Source organism: Ovis aries, chromosome 11, assembly GCF_016772045.2.
Source record: "Ovis aries strain OAR_USU_Benz2616 breed Rambouillet chromosome 11, ARS-UI_Ramb_v3.0, whole genome shotgun sequence".
Classification (NCBI taxonomy): domain Eukaryota; kingdom Metazoa; phylum Chordata; class Mammalia; order Artiodactyla; family Bovidae; genus Ovis; species Ovis aries.
This window is the reverse complement of record NC_056064.1, coordinates 14,472,737-14,496,075: the sequence shown is the minus strand read 5'-3', so window position 1 is coordinate 14,496,075 and position 23,339 is coordinate 14,472,737. Positions and strand designations below refer to the sequence as shown.

The window sequence follows — 23,339 nt, the reverse complement described above, 5'->3', positions numbered from 1 at the left end:
CGCACCAGCCCCGCCTCAAAGCTGGGTGCCACGTGACCCACTGGCCACCGCGTGATTGGTTGTTCGTCTCGCTGGGGCTGCCGGCCCTGCCGCGAGGAGCAGAAGTCTGGAAAGCGGCAAGTGGGTGCCTCTCGCGGGGTACAGCACAGGGTGGGCTCCTGTCAGCCTCAGCAGGCTCGGGCAGGCCTCGTGAGAATGTAGGACGTAAGCGTTTTGGGAGGTTCGGAAAGCGGACTGCAGAGCCCCTTGCCTGCAGCTTTGGTTTGCGTCCTGGCTCCGGCCTTACTCGTGTTTCCCCCACAAGAATGGCTTCCCTCAGTCTTTCCTGAAGTTGGTGAGGTTTGGACGTATTAGTAGTATTGTTATTTTTCTTATCATCATTTTGAGAGTCCGCTGCGTGTAAGCATTGGTGGTCCTGCGCAGGGGGCCATGCAGAAAGCCTTGAGTTAGAAGCTGGAGGAAGGAGGGCTTATAGATGCTTGCGGAACGTCCTTAAACCAGCATGAAATGTTGGAGGTAAGGCAGCTTTATAAATTGTGCTGATGCTTTTATAATCTAGGAGCTTAGGGTTTAGTAGGGAGGGTCATTCACTGATTAAATTAAACGCTCGTTTATTGAGCCGCCTTCTGTTGCCCCAGGTTCTCTGCTGAGTGTAATGGTTGCAAAGGCCAGTGAGACCCAGTCCTGGTTCTTCAGGAGCTCTGTCTGTGTGATGGGACTGGTGGATGAGACAAGGAGGTGGAGGATGGGAATGAGTGAATATTTGGCATGTGACGCCTACTATGGTCGGAAGAAGTGCTGTGAGAGTCAGAGGAGGGGGTAACTGAGGGAGTTAGGGACCAGTTAACCGAGAAGGGGTCTTCCCTGATAGCTGAGCTGGTAAAGAATCCGCCTGCAATTTAGGAGACTCCGATTCGATTCCTGGGTCAGGAAGATCCACTGGAGAAAGGAAGGACTACCCCCTCCTGGAGAATTTCATGGACTGTATAGTCCATGAGGTCGCAAATAGTCGGCATGACTGAGCGACTTTCGCTTAACAGAGGTGACATTTGAACAAGGCTTTAGAACTATAATTAGACTTTCTCCAGATTGAAAGGGGCAGGGAAGGCACGCCAGACAGAGAAGTTTACTGAGGAAGAGAACTAGGAAAGTGTGCCCACTGTGAGTGACTGGAGCACACTTGGAGCTCGGCTCAAGTTTCCTGCTTTGAGACAGAGTTATTTAAATTAAGTTTTGTTAGCTCTTTGTTTTTTTTTGTAACACGTACTCCTGCAAAGGCTGGTGGGATCAAGGCTCAAGCCTCTAAAAAGGCACTTTGTTTTTAGTAGTTTCGCTCTCTTTGTGGAGTTTAGTTGCTGAATGGAGAACACAGGGCATATGTAGCTGTCCAATTTTAACTAGGGAGTATCAGTCTTTATAAGTGGCTGACCGAAGCATGTTGTGTGTCCAAAATTGCTACTTATATATTGACAGTACTCTGCTGAAAAGCTGGGGAGGTTGACATTGTTTGCAAACCACGAGAAAGTGTCACTTAGAATAAATAAAATGTAGTCAACTTTCTCATTCAGAAATTGATTATCCAGGTTGTGAATTACTCAGGCTTTGCATTGTTTCCTTTACCTTGCCCATCCTCTGGAGAAAAATGAAATTAAACCCTATATTTAGCTGGTAATGGAAAAATATAAATCTGGTGACCAGACCTGTTTCTCTTCCAACCCTGTTGTTAATTTGCTATGGACCTTTGTCAAATCATATTCCCCTCGGGTTTTGGACTCTTTAGAAGACTTCTATAAAATTTTTATGGCTAATACTTTTCATCTTTATTGGCAGTAGAATTGTAAGTCAAATTATACGTTAAATGAATTAGAGTTTATAAAGGCTTTTTAGTAGAAAATCTTTCCTGAAGGTTTTCCTTTAGAACTAGACTACAAATCCCTTCACAGACAATCCCTAAGATTTTATCAGGCATGGTGTTTGGGCTCACTAAAACCAGAAATTATTTTGAACTGTAAATGCTTCTCTATTCTGTATTTTAAAAGCAAACAACAAAAAAAACCACATACCCCAAAACAAAACTTGTTCATGTTAACATTTTGTACAGCAGAGTTGCTTAATGTGCATAGTGGAAGATGCAATATTGAAAGCCTGTGCTTGAAATTTGTCTGAAAAGAAGCCTTAATTTTTTTTTCCATGGGTAAACCCAAGTTTTCTCTGATGTGAAAATAGGGTTTGGGGCTGCTCTTATGAAATACAAGGAGGTGAAAGCAATGATGCGATGATGAGTGAAGCATAGTCTGACCTGGTATTGCCATTGCTTCAGTGTTGGCTTTGACCAGGGTATGACCCCTTAATCTTCTCTCTGAGCTGATTCTGGTTATGGTTTTTCTACACTGGTATGTTCTAGTCTATTTGGATACTGGCTTTATTATGTGTTAGAGCGTTTCTTTAGTATGCTTTTGTATTACTGATACTTTCATGTTTTCTTTGTAGGTTGAGGTGAAAAAGACAGCTTTGATATCTTCATGGAAGACTGCATTATTTCATCCCTGAATCTGGTTCAGTTCCCTTATTGACTTATTACTGTGTTAAAATGCTTGTTTAGCAGTGATTGTAAAATTAAAGTAATTAACATGTACATGCTCTCTTGGGGCAGACTAAGGGAAAACAGGTGTTCAGCCTGGAAAAATGTTGCTCATTGGATTTCCTATTAAGTCAGTATGTCTTGGGTTTAACTTTGAAACAAATTTAAAAATTTAAGTATCTTAAAATCTGTAGGATATTGTTTCAATATTTGTTACCTTTGTGGTGTCATAAAATGTGCTTTGAATTGCTAAAATGAGTTGTATTAGAAAACACCTGTCTCAGCAGAGGCACTTACAAATCATTTTCATTCTTCCTCTCCTAATAATAATTAAAAAAAATAATAAACCTGTATATTTTCACCAACCTACCAATCCAGTGGCTTGCATTTTTCTACATAGGTAACTTAAGTGTTTCTGTAGAATAAGGTATTTCACGAAAGACTAATTTCTTGCTGTTGGAGTAGAGGATTTCTCTCCAAGTATTGGATTAGCGAAAAAAGCAAAATAATACAAAATGCCTCAAAAAGTCCAAAGTGGTCTAAATGAAAATTTACTGTAAGTACCTCAACTAGGAAATTCCCTGGCGGTCCAGTGCTTAGGCTTTCACTGCCGAAGGTTTTGGTTTGATCCCTGGTCAGGGAACTAAGATCCCACAAGCCTTGAGGTGTGCCCCAAAATAAATAAATACCTCATCTAATCTTTCAGTTTCCACATAATCACGACATGGAACAGCTCTTTGCCAAAAACATTTATTCTTAAAATTTATTTAAGCGTTTCATAGAAACTTCAGTAATAGCCAGAATAATTCATGTCAGTTTAGCAAACTTAACAACAAGCAGAAAGAGCTTATTGAAAGGTGCTTTATGTACAGAGTCATAGTTAGGTCAGTATTTTACTCCATCTCATTAGTCACTTTGCTTTCACATTGAAATCTTCAGACTATTCTGTATATACATTCAACCTCTGTTTTCCTTTAACCAGTTTCCCAAGGAAGACATGTGTGGTTCACAAAGGGAACTTTAAAAGTTGATAAACCGTAGCAGGTGTTATTTAACCAGAGGGCCACAGCAGATGGGAGGAGCTGTTGTTTTCCCAAAGTGTTTCTAAGTATGTCTATAAAGAGCAAGTCCATATTTCATACTGTTTGCAAGCCAATAAAACCTATTCTTCAGAGGCAGGTTTCCCAGGTGGCTCAGTGGTAAAGAATCTATCTGCCTGCCAAGGCAGGAGCTACAAGAGAGGCAGGTTCGATCCCTGGGTTGGGAAGCTCTCCTAGAGGAGGAGATGGCAATCCATTCCAGTATTTTTGCCGGGATAGTCCCATGGACAGAAGAGCCTTTTGGGCTACAGTCTATGGGATTTCAAAGACTCAGACGTGACTGAGCCACTGAGCACACAAGGATGCACAGAAGCATCCACCCATTTAATGAGGTCTAACCTGGGTTTTCCCTGAGAGCTTCTATACTTCTTGTCCTTTAACAAAGGGGAGAGAAGATCTTCTGTGTCAAGTATTCTCTTTTATCCCTTCCTCTTTGCTGACCCTCACATCCCTTGCCAGTCCTGATTCTCTCTCTCTAACCAGTTCAGTCCACTCTAAGTAGGGGTGTCTAGGGAGCAAGCTAAAACATTAAGATCAATGAGTAAATCCTTTTAAAGAAATCCATGTGGTTGTCTGAAGTTCACACAATTATTAATTGAGAATGAGAAGTATCAAAAATGCTATTTACCCTGCGGAAAACCAGCCCTGTGGCCTTACAGTGCAATCATTTTGTTGTGAGGTAAGGTGCTAATCCCTTTCAGTTCTCAGGGGAGTACAGTTTAATGAGATGCTGTACCTCTGTTGGATAACCTGTGATAGGACAAGCCTGGTGACTCCTCACGTAATTAAACACACAGCGATAACAAAACACATAGCCGGAGGTGGCGAGAACGGTGTCATTCACCCGATTTTTCCGACACAGTGGGCACACAGTCTTCATTTTGGGTAACAGGGGAGAATCAGAATTGTAGTCTAGGTGTACAGGTGGTGGTGGAGTAGGCAGAGCAGTCAGGGTCTTGATGGTTTCTTGGTTTTCTGATGAATACCACCACTCAAGGAACTGCAGGAAGAATACACCCACCGAAAGGCCAGTAGAGAGGGACAAGGCAACACCCCCGACGGCCTTCTTCAGAGCTGACTTTATCTTCTCACCAATGCTGTTTGGAGAATATAACAAGGAGGCAAAAAGAAAGTGTTTATTTAGGTATAATCACAGAATGACTAATAGAAACGTAGTTCTTGTATTTTTCATTGGAATCTGATTTAGCTTGGGGATTGAAAATTGTATCCTTAATGGTCCCTTCTAAACAATTCCCTCTTTCTGATTTACAATATTTTAGGAGTATAGGAGCTAAGATTTGTTTTTAATGACTAGAGCTTGTGTTTTGAGAAAGAAATTAGTGAGATTATATAGACTATATAATCAACTTGTATATTGATTATATAGATCTTTTGGGGCAGGGGGTGAAGGACAGTAATATCCAGGGGAAAAAAAAAAAACTCAGCGGTATTGAGGAATATATTTGAACTTGTAGGAGAACACAAACACTAACTAGAAGTGGGATGTGTGTCCACGTTCAGTCCTGTCCAACTCTTGGTGATCCCATGGACTGTGGCCCACCAGTCTCTGTCCATGGGCCCTTCCAGGCAAGAATACTGGAGTGGGTTGCTATTTCCTACTCCAGAGGATCTTCCCAACCTAGGAACTCAACCCTAGTCTCTGGTATCTCTTGCGGCAGGCAGATTCTTTACCACTAGCACCAAATGGAAGGGGGAGAGCACCACGGTAAGAGCAGTCTTTAGAACTGTATTGATCAGGCTGGAATCTCAGCTCTGCCACCTTCAAGCTATGTGGCCTTGGCAAGGTACTTAACTATTAGAACTTAGTTTCTTCAGCTGTTAAATGGTGCTTATGCATTATTTCATTTAGTTGTGGTAAGGACTGAGATGATATACATAAACATCTATGTACCAGCACAGGGCCTGGTATATAGCAAGTGTGCACAAAAATGTAGGAAGTATGAGGAGGAAAGTTAACAGGATGGCAATCCTTATTTTACAGACACATGAATTTTTTAATGATTTTATGAAGTGACCTCAGAGTGGACTGAGGGAGGTGAATTATGAAATTGGGATCAGATTTTAGGATTTACTAATCAAAGACTTTGGGGAAATGTTAAGGCCTTACCTCCCAGCTGGTAGTTGCATCATGCTGGCCTCAGCTGGTTTGTGCTCCAGAGCTTGTATATCCTGAACTGTAAGCCGACCTAGCCGAACTCCAGCCAGCCTCAGCAGTGGTGAGTGATGTTGAACCTTTCCTAGAATGTATCGAAGCTGCTGTACCAGAAACCAGCCTTCCCAGGCCATGTTAACAAATGGGTAGGCTGCTAGGAAGGCTCTGTAAAATCGTTTCCAGCGGGAAGAAGGGGGATGGATGGAATATTCGTCCTCTTCTCTCAGGCTAGAAACCAGCTTCTCCAGTTTCACTTTCAGATAGGGAAGAAGAACCAGGAACATAACTGATTTCATAAACTGCTTCTTTGGGAGACCAGCACTGGCCAATCTCTGGAGCTTGTGTTGGTCTCCCATTACAATCCTCTTTAAGCCATAAAAGTTTTCAGAAAAGGAGGCGCTGGTTTTCGACAGATAATGCTGCTGGAGCAGAAGATCTAGCAGGGTGAAGATTTCATCAAACCACCTCCAAAAGAAGCCAAAGTGGGCAGGATTTGATTCTGCAAGAACCTACAGCAAAATAAATGAAATTCATTCCATTACAACAGCTACTGTGCCTTGTTATTTATATTTCCTTTTCTCCCCTCTAAAGTCTACATTTTTCTTTCTACACCTTAACCTCCCTGAAGGGCTGGGTATGTAGTGCTCACAACACTCTACACAGAAGAGAGACTCCATAACTGTTAAATCATAGGATATGAATTATATACTAATTGATTATTCCGAAACCGAGGCCAACAAATTCAAATTATTGGTTTGTTTTTTTTTTCACCCCAGACATCCCTAAAACTTTCCAGCGAATTAAATCCTTACCTTGACCACATGCTGAAGAGCAGGTCTCACTGCTGACATTAAACTGTCCTGTGCTACCACCTCAAAGATGGATGGCTGGTCATCCACGACAGAGGCAGTTGTGATGTGAGCCCCATGCTCAGCCATAGTTTGGTGTGTGCACTGGATTTTTCTTGTCCACAAGCTCTTTAGTAAGCATGAACTTTTGGGGGGCGCCAGATGGGTGCTCAGTCTCAACGGTAACTTTTATCTCAAAGGACAGCCCCTCAATTTTACTGGAACTGGGCAAAAAAAGACCTCTTCCGGAGGCAAGGTGAGGGGGAGGGTTCGAGTGAAGGGAGGTGAAGGACGAAGTTAACACGGACGTGGGTAGAAATAGTGTGTAAGAGGGGTGACTTGACTAACGCTGCGCCTCACGGGACAAAGCGTGACTACGGGGAAGACAGCATGGCGCTGGGCGCTGGCCTGTCGAGCGGCAGTCCTGGAGGCTGCCAGTCAGGGACTCTAACTCAGGAGGGTTCAAAAGCCAGGCGGATCTGAGGGATCGGATGTGCACCAGTACGGCCAGCCCTCCGCGGCCTGGCTCAGCTGTGGCCTGAGCAGTACCCCCACCGTGACCGTCCTAGCGCGCTGACCCTGGGCGAGGCGCGAGGGACCCTCGACACCGCGATTGAAAGGAGGTCTCCGCTTTATGACAGAATCCGCAGCCGGAAATAGAAGCCGCGGGAGCTTGGAGAGGGCCGGCGGCGGAGAGGCGCTCTAGCCCGGAATGCGGCCCTGGAAACCGGAACTAGGGAACTCTATGACCTCATCGGGACTTCCGCTTCCGCCTCTGCTGAAAGTAAAGGAGGCACTAGAGGCGATCGGCTGGAGGAGAGGTCTCTGCTGATTGGTTTTACTTTTCTTAACTGGGTTTGCGTCGCTGTCTTGTTGGAAAGCCACAGCTCTGATCTCTTTCTGCGGAGACTTTTTGGCAAGGTGTTGGGGGCACTGCGTCGACGTCTGGAGCCTGAGCTCGGCCCGTAGCTGAGGCGTTTGTTCCCTGGGGCGAACCAGATAGGGGCGAGGGACCCAAGGGAATGTGGAGATGGAAGCCTCACTTTGCTTGCGGCGGGGGTCGTGGTTCACTATTATCTGCAGCCTTAGGGAAGGATTTAAAGCGACATAGGCAGAGATAGCGGAGAAGGCAATGGCAACCCACTCCAGTACTCGCCTGGAAAATCCCATGAATGGAGGGGCCTGGTAGGCTGCAGTCCATGGGGTCGCAGGGAGTCGGACACGACTGAGCGACTTGACTTTGACTTTTCGCTTTCGTGCATTGGAGAAGGAAATGGCAACCCATTCCAGTATTCTTGCCTGGAGAATCCCAGGGACGTGGGAGCCTGATGGGCTGCCCTCTGTGGGGTCGCACAGAGTCGGACACGACTTAAGCGATTTAGCAGCAGCAGCCACTCCCTGTTTCACTGTTAGTCAATTAATAGTTCTTTGAGAATATTTTAAAAGTAAACTGACATTATTACAATGAGAAAAAAAGGCAGTCAAATAACAATGTCAATTATTACAGCCAATAAATAATAAACACCTCATCACAAACCCCGCTCAGGTTTATGGTATAATGAGATAGGGCACACAAAAATTGATTGTGCTTATGTGAAAAGGTATTAAGAGCCATCAGATAGGTTAATATGGTGAGATTCATATGGTAATAACAGCTGGGAGAAATGAGGCTGTTCAAACCAGCTTCGACAGAAGCCCTGTATTGGCCTTTGTAACCAAAGGGAAGGTTGTTTCTAACCTCACGTTTATCTCAGCTTCTCTCTGCCAGTTGCTTTCTACTAGAGTGATGTAACCTGGTATCTCCTTGTATCTCATATCAGGACCAGAAGTCCACTGAGAAATTACTACTACTACTAAGTCACTTCAGTCATGTCTGACTTTTGTGCAGCCCCATAGATGGCAGCCCACCAGGCTCCGCCGTCCCTGCGATTCTCCAGGCAAGAATACTGGAGTGGGTTGCCATTTCCTTCTCCAATGCATGAAAGGAAAAAGTCAAAGTGAAGTCGCCAGTCGTCTCCAACTCTTAGCAACCCCATGGACTGTAGCCCACCAGGCTCCCCCATCCATGGGATTTTCCAGGCAAAAGTACTGGAGTGGGGTGCCATTGTCTTCTCCACTGAGAAATTAAGTGGACCTCAAACCGTTGAGTACATTTGGGAAAAGTCATAGTCATGGTGAATCTGCCTGAAATGCGGGAGACCTGGGTCAGGAAGGAAGCTACTGGAGAAGGAAATGGCAACCCACTCAGGTATTCTTGCCTGGAAAATTCCATGGACAGAGGAGCCTGGCAGGCTATGGCCATGTGGCTCACTCACTACCAAATGGAATAAGAGGGCTAGGAAGAGGGTGGCAGTGGGGGCTGGGAGGGAAGAACCTTTTAGATAGGGTAATCAGGGAGTGCTTTTATGAGATTACAGTTAAAACAAGACCTAAATTATGAGCCAGTCATAACTCAACCCTGTATAGAGTTAGGGAAGACGAATAGGTAGGAGGAGTGGTTATAAAGCCCTTAGGATGGGAAACAACTTCGAGTATTTGAGGGCTGCAAAACCTAGCAAGGAGTGAAATGAAGAGGAACTGACAGACGATAAAATAAAATGTTAGAGAGGTGGACAGGAACCAGAGCACTCCTAAGTCATGAGAAGGAGACTGGCTTTTAGTCAAAATGTAATGGGAAGCTTTTGAAGGATTTATACACCAGAGTCATGACCAGGTTTATATTTTTGAGATGACCCTGTAATGGTTATGTAGTTAGCTTTACTTTGTGTATGTTTGTCAAGCCTTACATTTGTGATGTATGCTCTTTTTGAAATGTTTGTTATATTTCAAAAAAAGTTAAATATCTGGCTATATGGAAAATGGTTGGAGGAGAGTTGAGTTTTCCAGTAGTTCACATAAGAGGTCATGGTGGATTGGACTAATGAGGTGAACAGAGGGAACTGAACAAAGTTGAGATACTTTTTGAAGGTAGAACTGACAACTTGGAATGAATGTGGCAGTTAAGAGAGAAATCAAGAATGACGCCCAGGTTTCTGGCTCGTAATGTTTGTCAGTGTAATTCATTGAGATAATTGCAATCTTAGCAAATATTTACACACTCCAAAGGCTTCCCAGGTAGCTCAGTGGGTAAAGAATCTGCCTGCAATGCAGGAGACCCCAGTTGATCCCTCGGTCGGGAAGATCTGGAGAAGGGCATGACAACCCACTCCAGTATTCTTACCTGGAGAAGCCCAAGGACAGATGAGCCTGGGGGGCTACAGTCCATAGGGTTGAAAAGAGTCAGATAGGACTAAAACAACTAAGCTCAAGCACAGCATGGACTACTCAGAACAAGTCCTGGTCAACAACAGGGCCATATATTGCCTCATATTCCTCATATATATACTATGTGCAGGCATAGTTAAGTAACTTATGTAGCCTAATTCATGTCATCCTTATAATAATACCATGATTGGATATTACTGTTTCTTTGGCTCAGACGGTTAAGCGTCTGTCTACAATGAGGGAGACCCGGGTTCGATCCCTGGGTCAGGAAGATCCCCTGGAGAAGGAAATGGCAATCCACTCCAGTACTATTGCCTGGAAAATCCCATGGACAGAGGAGCCTGGTAGGCTACAGTCCATGGGGTCGCAAAGAGTCGGACACGACTGAGCGACTTCACTTTCACTTTCCATTTTGTAGATAAGAAAACTAAAGAACGAAAAAACGGGGAAAACTGGGAGAAGGACAGATCTGTTCAGTTCAGTCTCTCGGTCATGTCCGACTGTGACTCCATGGACTGCAGCACTCCAGGCTTCCCTGTCCATCACCAACTCCCGGAGCTTGCTCAAACTCAAGTCCATCGAGTCGGTGATGTTATCCAACCATCTCATCCGCTGTCCCCTTCTCCTGCCTTCAACCTTTCCCAGCATCAGGGTATTTTCCAAGGAGTCAGTTCTTTGCATCAGGTGGCCAAAGTACTGGAGCTTCGGCTTCAGCATCAGTCCTTCCAATGAATGTTCGGGACTGATTTCCCATAGGATTGACTGCAGTCAATCCCTTGCAGTCCAGGGACTCTCAAGCATCTTCTCCAATACCACAATTCAAAAGCAACTATTCTTCAGTGCTCAGCTTTCTTTATAGTTTAAGTGTCACATCCATACATGACTACCGGAGAAGGACAGGGTCTATACAAATTAGGAAAATGAGAAACTTGGAAGTTTTTGAACGGGGGAAGAGGTATGAATCAAAGATTTTTCTGGTGGCATCTTCTTTACAAAATACAACTCTGTCTTCTGTGAATTGTACCTGGAATCAGGTTTGTGTGTGTGTTTTTTTTTAAATCCCCACCCTACCCCGTACTTTTATGACTTGGCATATATATAGAATTACTCAAAAGTGTTGTTAGCAGTTTGGTGGTGAAGTTTGGGTAATAGGTCAAGGCTAGAGATAGGCTTTTTAGGAGTCATATGAGTAGGAAAAATAGTTGAACCCATGGTATTGCTAAAGGGACAGTGTAAAGACAATGTATGAGTATAGAACATAAATCCTTGCTTCTCCCTCAGACACCATCTTGTATCTCTTTTCTTTTCAGTCATACTTTTTTTTATGGAGTTATCTGTTTTCATTCCTTTCCACCCATTTATCTTCCAACCTCTGCAGCGTGACTTATGCCTTCAATGTCTCTATGAATGGTCTTGGCAATGACATAAAGACCTTTGTGTTGCTAAATTCTTGGACACTTTTTGGCTCCTCCTTTTCTCTATAGCAACTGTTCTTCTTAACCACTCACTCATACATTTAGTCATTCAACAAATTTGGGGGAGGCGGGGGGTAGGCCTCAGAGATACAGTTTTGATATTCAGTTCTATACTTTCATAGAACTCTAAAAACATTCTAAATCATTATGACTGCCTTCTTTTCCTTCTACCTCTCTGACTGCTTCTCAGTCCCCTTTGCATTTTGGTTTCCCAGCTTCTGCCTTAGGCTCTTCACATTCTTCTTCTTTCTTGATTAAAGACTTTTTATTATTTTTACTTAGAGCAGTTTTATGTGGGAAGTTTTAGTTTTGAGGGGAAGATACAGAGATTTCTAGGTCTTGGTTTCTGAAAGGGACTTCTTTCGCGTAAGCAAACTCGTAGGTTTTCCTGGTGGCTCATTGGTAAAGAACTCGCCTGCCAATGCAATAGACACGGGTTCAGTCCATGGGTGGGGAAGATCCCTTGGAGAAGGAAATGACAAACCACCCCAGTATGCTTGCCTAGGAAGTCACATGGACAGAGGAGCCTGGTGGGCTACAGTCCATGAGGTCACAAGAGTCAGCTGTGACTTAACTAAAACAATTAACAAAGCATACCTATTACATGCTAGGCTTCTTACCAACCTAATCCGGTTTAAGCTTCATAAACTGGTAAGAGTTATTATCATCGTCTTTATTTCACAAGTAAGAAGACTGAAGTTGAAGAGACAAGTAACTTTCCTAGTCACATTCAGGGCAGGGATTCGGATTCAAATGGATTCACACATAGATTTGAGACCGTCTCAACCTTTTTTCCTTGCACCAGTCTCCTCCAGTTCCACTGCCCTTGTATAATCCTGGGCTGGATCACCACTGTCAGTGTATTTTAATTGCCCAAGGAATTAGCTGGGTTTTGTTGTTTTTTAAAGAAAGCAACAGGCATTTCACTGACTCTGTGTAAGTTTTTAGAGAGGTCTTGTGTGAGGAAACAAATCCAGAGAATGTCAGCTTGTTTACTAGATTCTTTCAGATGAATTTCCTCCGAAGCCTAGATCTCAGATCTCTACCACACCGCGCAAAATTTTTCCGTCTCCAAGGCGACAGAGAGTAGTCCCTCCTTTCTCGTTCTCTCGCGCGTCTGGATGACATCACACGGCGAGGCTCTCTGACGTAAGAGTTTCCTGTCCACCATCTTTGTACCGGGCAAAGTGGGTTTTGCGCAGTGGCTTAGACCTGGAGAAGGAGTCGTGACGTGCAGGAAACCATTACAACATCGCTCGGGCCGTGCTCTCTGGCCGCTGCTGCCACCCCCGCCCTTGCCTACGGTGAGTTGTAGGCGGCTACCTCTGGGGTGTGTCCCTTTTTGATGGGGATGGGGGATCCCCAGACTTGGTTGGAGACAGGCGGAGGAGAGGAAATCCGAGGACCGTGACCGTTGAAGATGGAGTGAGCCGTCGGGTGTGACCGTTGTGAGGAAGAGGGTTGGAGAAAAGGACTCCACCGCTGGGGCGGGGCGAGGGAATCCTCGGGGTGGGAATTGGGGGGTATTGGGGGAAAGATATGTTCGAAGTCGGGGGGTTAAGAGGGTCAGAGGCCAGGGGTGTGGCTGGCGGAGACCGGAGGCCAAGGAGAGAACCTTGCTTCTTCCCGGTTTGGCGTCGTTCTCTGAGAGGCTAGGTAGGACATGCTCAGCTCAGGAAAGGGAAAAGGGGTTCCCCAGAGCTTTGCTCCTAGATGGGTAAACCTCGCCGTCGCCCGTCATTTGAGGTTAAGAGACGCCTCTCTGCTTCGTAATGGAGGAACATAGCCGTAGAATTTTTACCACCTCGGGAAAGAAGAGGAATTCCTGACTCCGAAGATAGGGAAGAAAAACCCAGAGAATTGACCCGATATGAGAGAGGGGGAAGCTCTTGAGAGTAAATGTTAGCCCGGAGTTTTTTCTTCGGGGTCTTAGAAGGAACGGTCTGGTTTGAGAAAGGCTGTGGATTAGACAGAGGTAAAGAAACTGGAACTTCCTGTTAATTCCATTTTTTTTTTAATCCAAAGAGTTTATTCATGCTGTTAGTTTTTAACAGCACTCTTCTATTTGGGGGCAGACTCTTTTTTAAACTCCATTATGAAGCGGTGTGAATAAAATGTGGCTGCTTCATTAAACTTTTCACTTTTAAAGGTTTTAAAAATGCCAAAACACTGTTAACAATCCTTGTAGTTTAAAGAGAAAGTAAAAAAAAAAAACGCAGTAAGTTTAGAAAAGATAGAATGACCAAGAAAGTGGTCTCAGTGAGGAACAATTTAAATTATTAATCACCTTCCTGGTATACTTGTGTTGCTTAGCTTCAGGGTACACTTACAAAGTAATAATAGAAAGCAGCAGATGAAGGAGATGCAGCTGTGCAAGAAAACGTGTAACACTTTGCCAGTGGTGACTAAGCCTGGTGGGAACGTGAGAACTGTTTACAGGTATTTGACAGTTTAAACTCCCAAAGAAGCCGAAAGTAGAGGGTGTTCTGCAGATAGCTTCACTGAAAGCTGGATGGTAAAATTAGTATAAAGCTAACATTCTGTGAGGGCTTCCCTGGTGGCTCGCCTGCAGTAGGCGTGGGTTTGGTCCCTGGCTTGGGAAGATCCCCTGCAGAAGGCAATGGCAGGCCACCGCAGTGTCCCTTCCTGGGAAATCCTATGGACAGAGAAACCTAGCAGGCTTCAGTCCATGGAGCTGCAAAACAGTAGGATGTGACTTAACCACTAAACAACATTCTGTGACTTAAGAGACTCAAGAAAACCTGGTTCTTCCATCTTTTTTTTTCCTTCTTTAAACACACCTGTATTTTTAGTCAGTTCAGTTACTCAGTCGTGTCTGACTCTTTGCCACCCCATAGACCGCAGCACTCCAGGCCTCCCTGTCCATCACCAACTCCCGAAGTTTACTCAAACTCATGTCCGTTGAGTCAGTGATGCCATCCAGCTATCTCATCCTCTGTTGTCCCCTTCTCCTCCTGCCTTCAGTCTTTCCCAGCATCAGGGTCTTTTCCAGTGAGTCAGCTCTTTGCATCAGGTGGCCAAAGTATTGGAGTTTCAGCTTCACCATCAGTCCTTCTAGTGAATGTTCAGGACTAATCTCCTTTAGAATGGACTGGTTGGATCTCCTTGTAGTTCAAGCGACTCTCAAGAGTCTTCTCCAACACCACAATTCAAAAGCATCAATTCTTCGGTGCTCAGCTTTCTACCTGTGTTTTAAAATATTACATTTAAGGCACAGTTCTGAATCAAGCTGAACAAGTAACAAATTAGGAAGGACACATTTTCTTTTCTTCCTTCTCTCTCTCCAGGCGTTAAGTTTTCCAGAGTTTATTTCAATTAAGAATTGGATGTGAAACTTAAGACCTTTTTTCTTACTGTATGATATTAGCAGAGTACTTTGTAGTTAAATGGGAATGATAGGTATGTCTGTTGTAATGAGTTATCTGTTGTAATTTTGTATGCAATAAATGATACATGAAGATGTGTTATTGAAATGTGTAATTAGCACTTCTCATCCTTATGCTTGTAATGAAAGATTACTAAGATGACCTGTCCACTTTATAATTTGGTTTAATTCTGTTCACTTTTTCCCTACGGGCACCAGCTGTGTAAAATCCAACTTCACGTGAAGAGAGTGGATTTACTGGCCTCACCAACTCTAAATTAGCTGCTATTTCCCAGAGAGCCATTCGGAGTTAAGACCCCTATTAATTTTTTTCTGGCCTTATTCTCTTTAGGGGCACCAGAAGGAAGGAGGGATAGTTGAGAAGGGAAAACTGTCACAGCCTATATTTAGTAGAAACTAGGTTATGTTAAATCTAGATGTGTAATCCTGTACAGAGAGGCCTTTTCTGAAATGCAGTGACATCACACTCTGGGCTAGGAAAGTTAGAGAAATTGTGCATTTGACTCTGTCAGCCTCATTTATGTTTTAAAACGATGTCCTGAGGCCATACCTCAAGCCGGTAGAGCAGCCGATGGATGACTTGTCTAGTTTGACCTGGTAAAAAGGTAGTGTGAGTTCCAATTCCATGTTGGCTTCGCTTTGCTCTGGATCTCTCCTGAGGAATAACTTCTCTCCCACTCCCCAGAAGAACTTGATTTTTTTTTTTTTAATTAGAGTATAGTCAATTAACAATATTAGTTTCAATCAGCAGAGCCATTCAGCCATACACATCCATGTATCCATTCTCCCCCAAACTCCACTCCCATCCAGGCTAGATTTTTGAGGCTTTTCAGCGAATACTTTATTTATTCTTTGAGCTCTGTCTTTATCTTGGCTGCGTTTTTGGAGGGGGGCGGGGTGGTGGTGGTGCTTCTAAAACAGACAGCAGTTTTCACCGTCCTGTGTTTTAGAGAATCTGTGTTCCTCTCTGGCATGTGATTGTCTCATTTAAAAATAGATGCATATGCATCTTTTGAGGTGCAGTCCACAGGAAATTAACCATTTTTGCATGAACAGTTTGGTGGCATTTAGTACAGTTATAGTATTGTACAAGTCTGCCTCTTTCTTTTTTTTTTTGGTTTTAATTTTATTTTTTTGGAGTTTCTTTGTTAGCAGGAGCTAACATGATAAAATGTTTCTCTGCTGGTAGCTGTTAAGGGATATTACATTACTCTTGTGTAGGACAGAGTGAAGGAAGAGAGTGAGTGGTAAGTTTCTCCCTTCTCTTTAAAAGCAGGAATTTTAATTTAGTATCTAAGATTATGTACTTGACTTTCTCCTCTTCGCTGAAGTTTTGTGGTTGAATACATTATTCCCTAGTTAGGAACACTTGGTGCTCACAATGGATAGGACAGAAATCTCTTCCTCGGTGATAAAGATTGTTAGGGGAGGTAATGAAATTGTGTGAGTCACTATTAAAGGTAGGACTTAAGACTAGGTTAATTTAGTGTGTAATAGATTGTGCTGAAAATTTCTGTTAGAAATTTAATAGGTGTGAATGTGTCAGAGCTTTAGGAAACAAAACAATTTGGGGGCCCTTTTTCAAAGAAACAATGAAAAATTCCAAGCAGCTTTTGTTTTTAAATCTTGAGGAAGTTTTAAGCTTTGATAACCCCATAGGATTAGAGTGGCATAATCACATCCTGGAGAGACCATAATGGCCTTGGGCTATGGCCCTCCTGTCAGGCTTTAGCAATCATTTCTGTATACTGGTTTTCCTCTTTGTGTATGTAAGTTCTTGGGCTTTCCAGGTGGCTGAGTGTGGTAAAGAATCTACCTGCCAGTGCAGGAGACACAGGTTCGGTCCCTGTGTGAGCAAGATCCCCTGAGGAGGAAATAGCAGCCCGCTCCAATATTGCAGGGAAAATCCCGTGAACAAAGGAGCCTGAAGGGGTACAGTCCATGGGATTTCAGAGTCAAACTGAGCACACAGTGCAATGCCATGTGTAAGTCCTTAGATAATAACTTCAGATCTATTCCAAGTCTTCTACATGAGAGACTCCTTTCTTCAGTTTGCCCACTTCACATTTAGTTTCCATTGTGAACAGATTAAATGATTATAACATTCTTTGAATTTTTGCTAGAAAGGCATTATGAAAATATTTCATAAGGCAAGTCTTTGTTACAGAGTCATTTTAAATTGTAACAAGTATGCTGAAAACAGAAATTTTTGTTTTCTATAATGATTTATGTGAGTTCTAGCTCACTTTTAACCCAGTAAATTCAGTGAAATTCTGGTACAACCTAAAGCACTATTGTATATAAGGATCAGGATTATAAATATTAAGTAGCTGCTTGGAAAGATAGCAAATGAGTCTAATTTCTCTTAAATTACCCAAGTAGTACATTTTAGAGAACAAAGTTGAGCCAAGCTCTTGTCACTACTTCATGATTTTGTGGCTCTTTTTTCCTTAATTACATTGATTTGTTTAGTGCTTAGGTCTTTTTTCCTCATATTCATAAGTACCATTGTTTGCAAAGGTGTGGTCACTCAAATTTGCCAAATGTATTATCACTGATGTTGTTTTGACCTGAAAGTAATGAGCAGGTACTGGGGCATCTGTCGTAAATTTGGTGATGATTAGTAGTAATAATGGTGGTAAAAAAAGAAGATACCTTTTTTAAGTGCAGAAGGAATATTATTAAAAGAAAAATTTAATGTATTTGAAGAAGTCAAGTACATTGGACAAAGTCTTTAGAATTTCTCAAATCAGAGAACACTGTTTCATAATTTGGGGAGAAATGTGATTAGTCCATGCTGGTTTTGTTTTACCAGTGGAGTCTTATGTCAGCTGAAGTTGTTCTGGAAATTGGAAGGGAAAAGGTAAAGTTCAAGCTGGCACCCATGTTCTTTTTAGTATAAGTTCTGATTCTTTTTTGTATTCAATGTGACTAAACAGATATCTCAGTTCTTTCCATTGTTTTTAAGTGTAAACTGATCATTTCTTTTGGAGGTAATTGTAGGTTGTTGGAAATATGAAAAACAATTTTTAAGGCCTCTCTAGATGTTTGTCATGAAAGAATATTGTCCTATTAATTTAGACTTCCCTTTTTCTTTTTTTCTGAAAGAGATTCCTTTTATTGATACATGTGGTAGTGAATAGATTGATACAAATAATTTCTCTTTCAGTTTTTCTATGCTTCTAAGAGACTCTGGGAGTAAGTCAGATTTGCCTTAATAGAAAGTAATAGGGAGATCTTTCAACACAAACTTTGTCTTAAATATTGGAGTGGCTAATGGAGATGCATTTACAGAAAGATCTAGCGTTAGGTCTTAGAGGCTCTGAGGAGATAATTGTGGATGAAATCATAAAGCCATGATAGGTTCAGATTTTCACTTTCTTCCATTAAGCCTTTGGAGTTTGCTCCAATTAACTTTTTGACACAGAAGTTTCATTCTTAACTATCCTTGCATCCCTTTGGATCACCCATGATGGTAAGGATGAAGAGACTCACTGTGGAATTTAGATATTCTCATATATAAATGTTCTTAAAATTAGTTGAATCCTTTGTTGGACCCAAATAACTCAGATAAGGGTATTCTTTTCTCATGCTCTAGGTGCACATTAAAGATCCAAAACCATGACTGACTCCAAGTACTTCACAACCAATAAAAAGGGTAAGTATGAGAACTTGATAAAAGCCTTTTTTGAAGATTCTTCAAAAGTGATGGTGTAGGATTGCTTCAGGTGGAAAGCTCCTGATCTCTTCGGAGATGCAGGTCTTGGACCATCTCATTGGGAATCTGCTGCTTCTACAGAAAGGTGTATTGAACAGATTTTTAGAGTATAGGTTTTGAAAGATATAACTGTAATGCAGATCATTTTGACTTGAAGGTTTTAGTGAAAGGAAGAGATCCAAGATTGATCCACTGAAGATTGATAGGTCTGAGGAGGGTGAAAGAGGAAGAAGCACATTTATTCTTTTTTTTAAAAAAAATTGAAGTGTAGTTGGTTTACAGTGTTGTGTTTGTTTCTGGTGTACCACAAGAGTAATTCAGTCATGTGTGTTTGTGTGTGTGTATTCTTTTTCAGATTCTTTCCTATTATAGGTTATTAGAAGATACTGAAGATATTGAATATAGTTCCCTGTGCTGCTCAGAGGAACCTTGTTGTTTGTCTGTTTAATATATAGTTGTGTGTATCTCATAATCCCAAGGTCCTAATTTATCTCCTCCCACTCTTCCCTCTGCTTTGTTAACCATAAGTTTGTTTTCTGTTTTGTAAATAAGTCCATTTGTATCTTTTTTTTTTTTAGATTCCACGTATAAGTGATATCATATATTTGTCTTTCTCTGTGTGATTTAACTTCACTTCGTATGGTAATCTCCAGGTCTATCCATGTTGCTGCAAATGGCAGTATTTCATTCCTTTTTATGGCTGAATAACATTCCATAGTATATATAAATCACATCTTTATCCTTTCATCTGTCGATGGACACTTAGGTTGCTGCCATGTCTTGGCTGTTGTAAATAGTGCTACTGTGACCATTGGGGTGCATGTATCTTTTCAAATTAGAATTTTCTCTGGATATATACCCAGGAGTGGAATTGTTGCATCATATGGCGACTCTAGTGTTTTAAGGAACTCGTACAGTGTTTTTCATAGTGGCTGCACCAGATTCTTCTATTTTTTCCTTGGAAATAAACATTTTATAACAAGGGGTATTATTAAAGCAATATAGCAATAAAAAGTAAAAATAAAGTTCTCTTCCTCTCTATTGCTGTTCCTGATGGGAACTTGATGTGTATCCTTAATCTTTTCTGTGCATATATTAATACATATGATTGAAAAAAATTTTAACTACAAAAAAGAGATGATACAAAACAGTGCATGGAAACTTGATATTTTCTTATCCTTGCACTCATGCGTTGTTTTGCATGACGTCTTTTTTGTTAAAGATAAAAATGATGTGATGCACTGAGAAGCACATATCATTATTTATGAATTACAACTGCCAAAATGCATAACCTCAGTGTAATTATGAGAAAATACCCATGACAACTGAGGGTGTTCTTTAAAACGACTGTCCTGTGTTTTTTAAAAATGTCATTATAATGAAAGGCAAAGGCTGACCAGCTGTTTCAGATTAAAGGATACTGAGACATGACAGTAAATGTAACGCATGATCCTGAATAGGATTCTGCCCCAAGGGGATCAGGGTACAATTACTATAGAGGACATTATCAAGATCACTAAGTCTATATAGATTAGATAATGTATTAGTATTAAATTTCCTGATTTTCATCATTGTATTATGGTTATGTAATGTAATTCCTTATTCTTAGAAATTACACACTGATACAATTTAGGGCTAAAGAGACGTGATGTCTACAGTTTGTTGAATGAATCAGAAAAATGTTATATATATATAAGTATGATAAAGCAAATGTGGTATAACATTAGAAACTGGGGAGTTTTACAGATTTTCTGTAAGATTAAAATGCTTTCAAAAGAAAAAGAAAATGGGAGGGCAGGTACAGTGCCTGGAGCACCAGGAAGTTATCTAGAAAGCCCACGCATATTTGTCATTTGTTCTGTCATTTGGAGTTAATTAAGGGTAAACAAGGATATAGCCTGGTAGTTGAGGTTAAGGCGTCTGCCTGGAATGCGGGAGACCTGGGTTCGATCCCTGGGTCAGGAAGATCCCCTGGAGAAGGAAATGGCATCCCACTCCAGTACTTCTTGCCCGGAGAATCCCATGGAGGGAGGAGCCTGGTAGGTTACAGTCCATGGGGTCACAAAGAGTCGGACACGACTGAGCGACTTCACTTTCTTTTAAACAGGCTCTTCCACTGTAATACAGAAAACACCATAGAGCACCGCTTATTACGTCAGCTGCTAGTCCATGGTTTTCAACCTTGCTGACACATTGAAATGGCCCAGCGAAAGAGAGGAGGTGATGTCCAGTCTTCCCCTGCACATGTCCTTATTTCTTTGGTCTGGGATATGACTTTGATGGGATTTTTAAAAGCTCCCCAGATTTTTCCAGTGTTTAGCTGAGATTGAGAGCTATTGCTAGCTGCTTGGTAGAGTTGATGAAGGGAGGAAAAGAAGGGGGAAAGGTAAGAGTTTAATAAAGCGGTAGTATGTATGAGATACCTTGCCTCACTTAGTGCCTCTCGGCTCCACCCAGCTTCTTCCTGTTTATATTGCTTACACCTTAGAAAATCCTTTAGCCCCGGTCATTCATTTTCAGCTTTATTTCTGATTCTCTTATTCTGAAATGAATTTATTTCTTCTGTAAACATTTTGTGTGCTTTGATGACCTAGATGTTGTATGAAAGTCAAAGTGAAAGTCGCTTAGTCATGTTGACTCTTTGTGACCCCTCAGTGCATGGAATTCTCCAGACCAGAATACTGGAGAGGGTAGCCTTTCCCTTCTCCAGGGGCTCTTCCCAACCCAGGGATCAAACCCAGGTCTCCCACATTGCAGGCAGATTCTTTACCAGCTGAGCCACAAGGGGAGCCCAGATGTTGTGTATAATGATACAAAAAGATGTAATTTTCAAACTCACCTATTTCTTCAAACCTTCTCTTATAATGGGTCCTGGTAACCTTTTTTTAAATTCAGGGATTTTTGTACAAGTTTGAGACTTACAGATGAATCACGACTGAGTAAATACCACATTTTAAAAAACGGATAGATTGTGTTCCTTTTACTTCCTGTAACACCCACCAGAACTGCCATGGAGCACACTCTTTAAATTTATGCTATTGGAGTTGGAATAATTTCAGTTACATCCTGTTTTGATTCTTCTACTCCTGCTGCTATTCACAATTCAGATTTTCTGAAACCCTGCTGCTTGTTCTTTACTTTTCCCAGAAGTAAATGATGGGGGAACCCTGAGAGCTGGATTTGGCAGCAGAGGACTTGGAGAAGAGGATGACTCTTTCAAGGGCCCAGCTTTTCTGTCTGTGCTATTTTTATAGCAGCTGTCAAATAAAGGGGTGATCGTTTTCAAAATTTGTTTGCTTTGTTGGCAGTAGATCTTGATATAACAAGCTTTTTTAGTTCTTATCTTCTGTGCTTCTTACTGGTTTCATCCTTCTCATTTAGAGGCTTCAGCAGATCACATTGTTGGCTGCCCCCACTATTTCTATACTGGTGAGCGAGGCTGAAATGAACGTCAAGAACAGTGAAAGAAAATGAGGCAGTACTCTAGATGGGAAGTGGAAGTGGCAGTAGTCACCTTTTTCATAGTGTTACAGTATATTTTCTTTCTTTTAAAACCAGAGTTGTTATCTTATTTTGGCTCCAGCTTTCTTAAGGTAGGTGAACCTCGGCCTTACAATAGTAGTGACAGTCCTGGCATTTCACAGTGCAGAGCTTGAGCAGCCACTGAAGAGTGTACATTGAGAAATGACTGGTGTGTACCATTCTTGAAGCTTCAGGATGATTATTTCTGTTGTTAGCTTGATTGAACAGGATAGGGCTTTAAATCCCATTGACATCTTAAAGTACTGATTAGAGCAGTGATTGTCAACTGTGTACAATTAGAATCACTTGGGGAAACTTTAAAAAATATGGACATAGGAGTTTCACTGTCTGAAAGTCTGATTTACTTGGTTCAGAATGGAGCCTGAGCATTGGTATTTTTAGATCCCTCCCAGATAAGAATTTGTAGACAATGTTGGAAAATTCTTCAGTTAAAAAAGTTGGGAGAAACCATTCTAAGGCCAGTTCTGTTACTCGCTAGCTCTGTGACCTTGGATCCTCACTTTGTGGAGTTGAGAGTAGTGAATGAAAAGACTCTTCTGGTTTGAAAACATTGATTTGTGAACTTGTTTCCTGTCTACATTTATTTTTTCCTCAGGACTTGGAAATTCTGATGGGAGATCATCCCTCAGATGCCATTCTCTCCCCATTGCAGAAAGATGCCACGTCTTTGCTGTTTTTAAAATCTTGTTTCCGTTGCAGCCTTGCCTCTGGTTAGCTGCTGTGGTGTTTACTTTACATAGTGCAGTGTTGTGCTCTAATTTTCTGACCCTGGGACCTCATCTGTTTGTTCTCTTCTAGGAGAAATCTTTGAATTAAAGGCTGAACTCAACAATGAAAAGAAAGAAAAGAGGAAGGAGGCTGTGAAGAAAGTGATTGCTGCTATGACTGTGGGGAAAGATGTTAGGTAAGGGTGACCTCTCCTGTTTTGCTCACTTTAGACTCTAACTCCAGTGGCTTTTACTGCTTTTCATTTAAGGCCATTACAATAAGAATGTATAAGAATTAGTTTGTCCCACTGAAAACATTAGAAGGTGTAGTTAATTTTATATTAACGCTGTGACCAAGTGTGGTGTTTTTAAAAGCGTGAAACCAGTTTGATTTCGTTTGCATACAGATCTAGCATGAAACCTCCTGAGAGCTGGCAAAATCACAAATCTGTTGCTAAGGTAGTTTTAGATGATAAAAATATACAGAGGAACAGAAGCCCATGTGTAGTTTAATTGGCTCACGC

The 23,339-nt window shown here is 41.9% G+C and overlaps 2 protein-coding genes, 1 long non-coding RNA gene and 1 other non-coding gene across 27 annotated transcripts in view; 3 read left to right on the top strand and 1 right to left on the bottom strand.

Annotated features, from left to right (window-relative positions):
* The first annotated feature begins 65 nt into the window (after positions 1–65).
* Positions 66–2,954, top strand: LOC105606855 (uncharacterized). Its single transcript, XR_001043352.5, has 2 exons — positions 66–516; positions 2,491–2,954. It is a non-coding gene; the product is annotated as an uncharacterized LOC105606855 (long non-coding RNA).
* On the top strand, positions 2,271–2,367 carry LOC114117066 (Z30 small nucleolar RNA). Its single transcript, XR_003590858.1, has one exon. It is a non-coding gene; the product is annotated as a Z30 small nucleolar RNA (small nucleolar RNA).
* Positions 2,955–3,317: 363 nt separating the features above from the next.
* Positions 3,318–7,377, bottom strand: PEX12 (peroxisomal biogenesis factor 12). Its single transcript, XM_004012458.5, has 3 exons — positions 6,667–7,377; positions 5,810–6,363; positions 3,318–4,778 (listed from the first exon to the last, which is right to left on the bottom strand). The coding sequence occupies exons 1-3, from the start codon at positions 6,790–6,792 to the stop codon at positions 4,379–4,381; spliced, it is 1,080 nt and encodes a 359-aa protein (XP_004012507.1). The 5' UTR covers positions 6,793–7,377; the 3' UTR covers positions 3,318–4,378.
* Positions 7,378–12,649: 5,272 nt separating this feature from the next.
* Positions 12,650–23,339, top strand: part of AP2B1 (adaptor related protein complex 2 subunit beta 1) — a 109,512-nt gene continuing 98,822 nt past the window's right edge. For 4 of the 24 annotated variants that reach the window (XM_012185311.5, XM_060394787.1, XM_004012454.6 and 1 more), the window contains exons 1-3: positions 12,650–12,745; positions 18,446–18,505; positions 22,907–23,012. In XM_012185311.5, the coding sequence (XP_012040701.1) occupies positions 18,469–18,505; positions 22,907–23,012 (143 nt within the window). In that variant the 5' untranslated portion in view covers positions 12,650–12,745; positions 18,446–18,468. Of the gene's footprint in view, positions 13,881–16,637; positions 18,323–18,445; positions 18,506–20,672; positions 20,786–22,906; positions 23,013–23,339 lie in introns of all 24 variants that reach the window. The other 20 variants (XM_060394786.1, XM_060394771.1, XM_060394783.1 and 17 more) reach the window with 12 other exon arrangements.

Excerpts from the sequence above, each read along its gene's own strand:
- PEX12 (XM_004012458.5), bottom strand. The coding sequence starts at position 6,792 with ATGGCTGAGCATGGGGCTCACATCACAACTGCCTCTGTCGTGGATGAC. Across the intron at positions 6,364-6,666 it reads CTCTTCAGCATGTGGTCAAG|GTTCTTGCAGAATCAAATCC; the intron begins GTAAGGATTTAA and ends ATTTTGCTGTAG. Across the intron at positions 4,779-5,809 it reads ATGCAACTACCAGCTGGGAG|CATTGGTGAGAAGATAAAGT; the intron begins GTAAGGCCTTAA and ends TTCTCCAAACAG.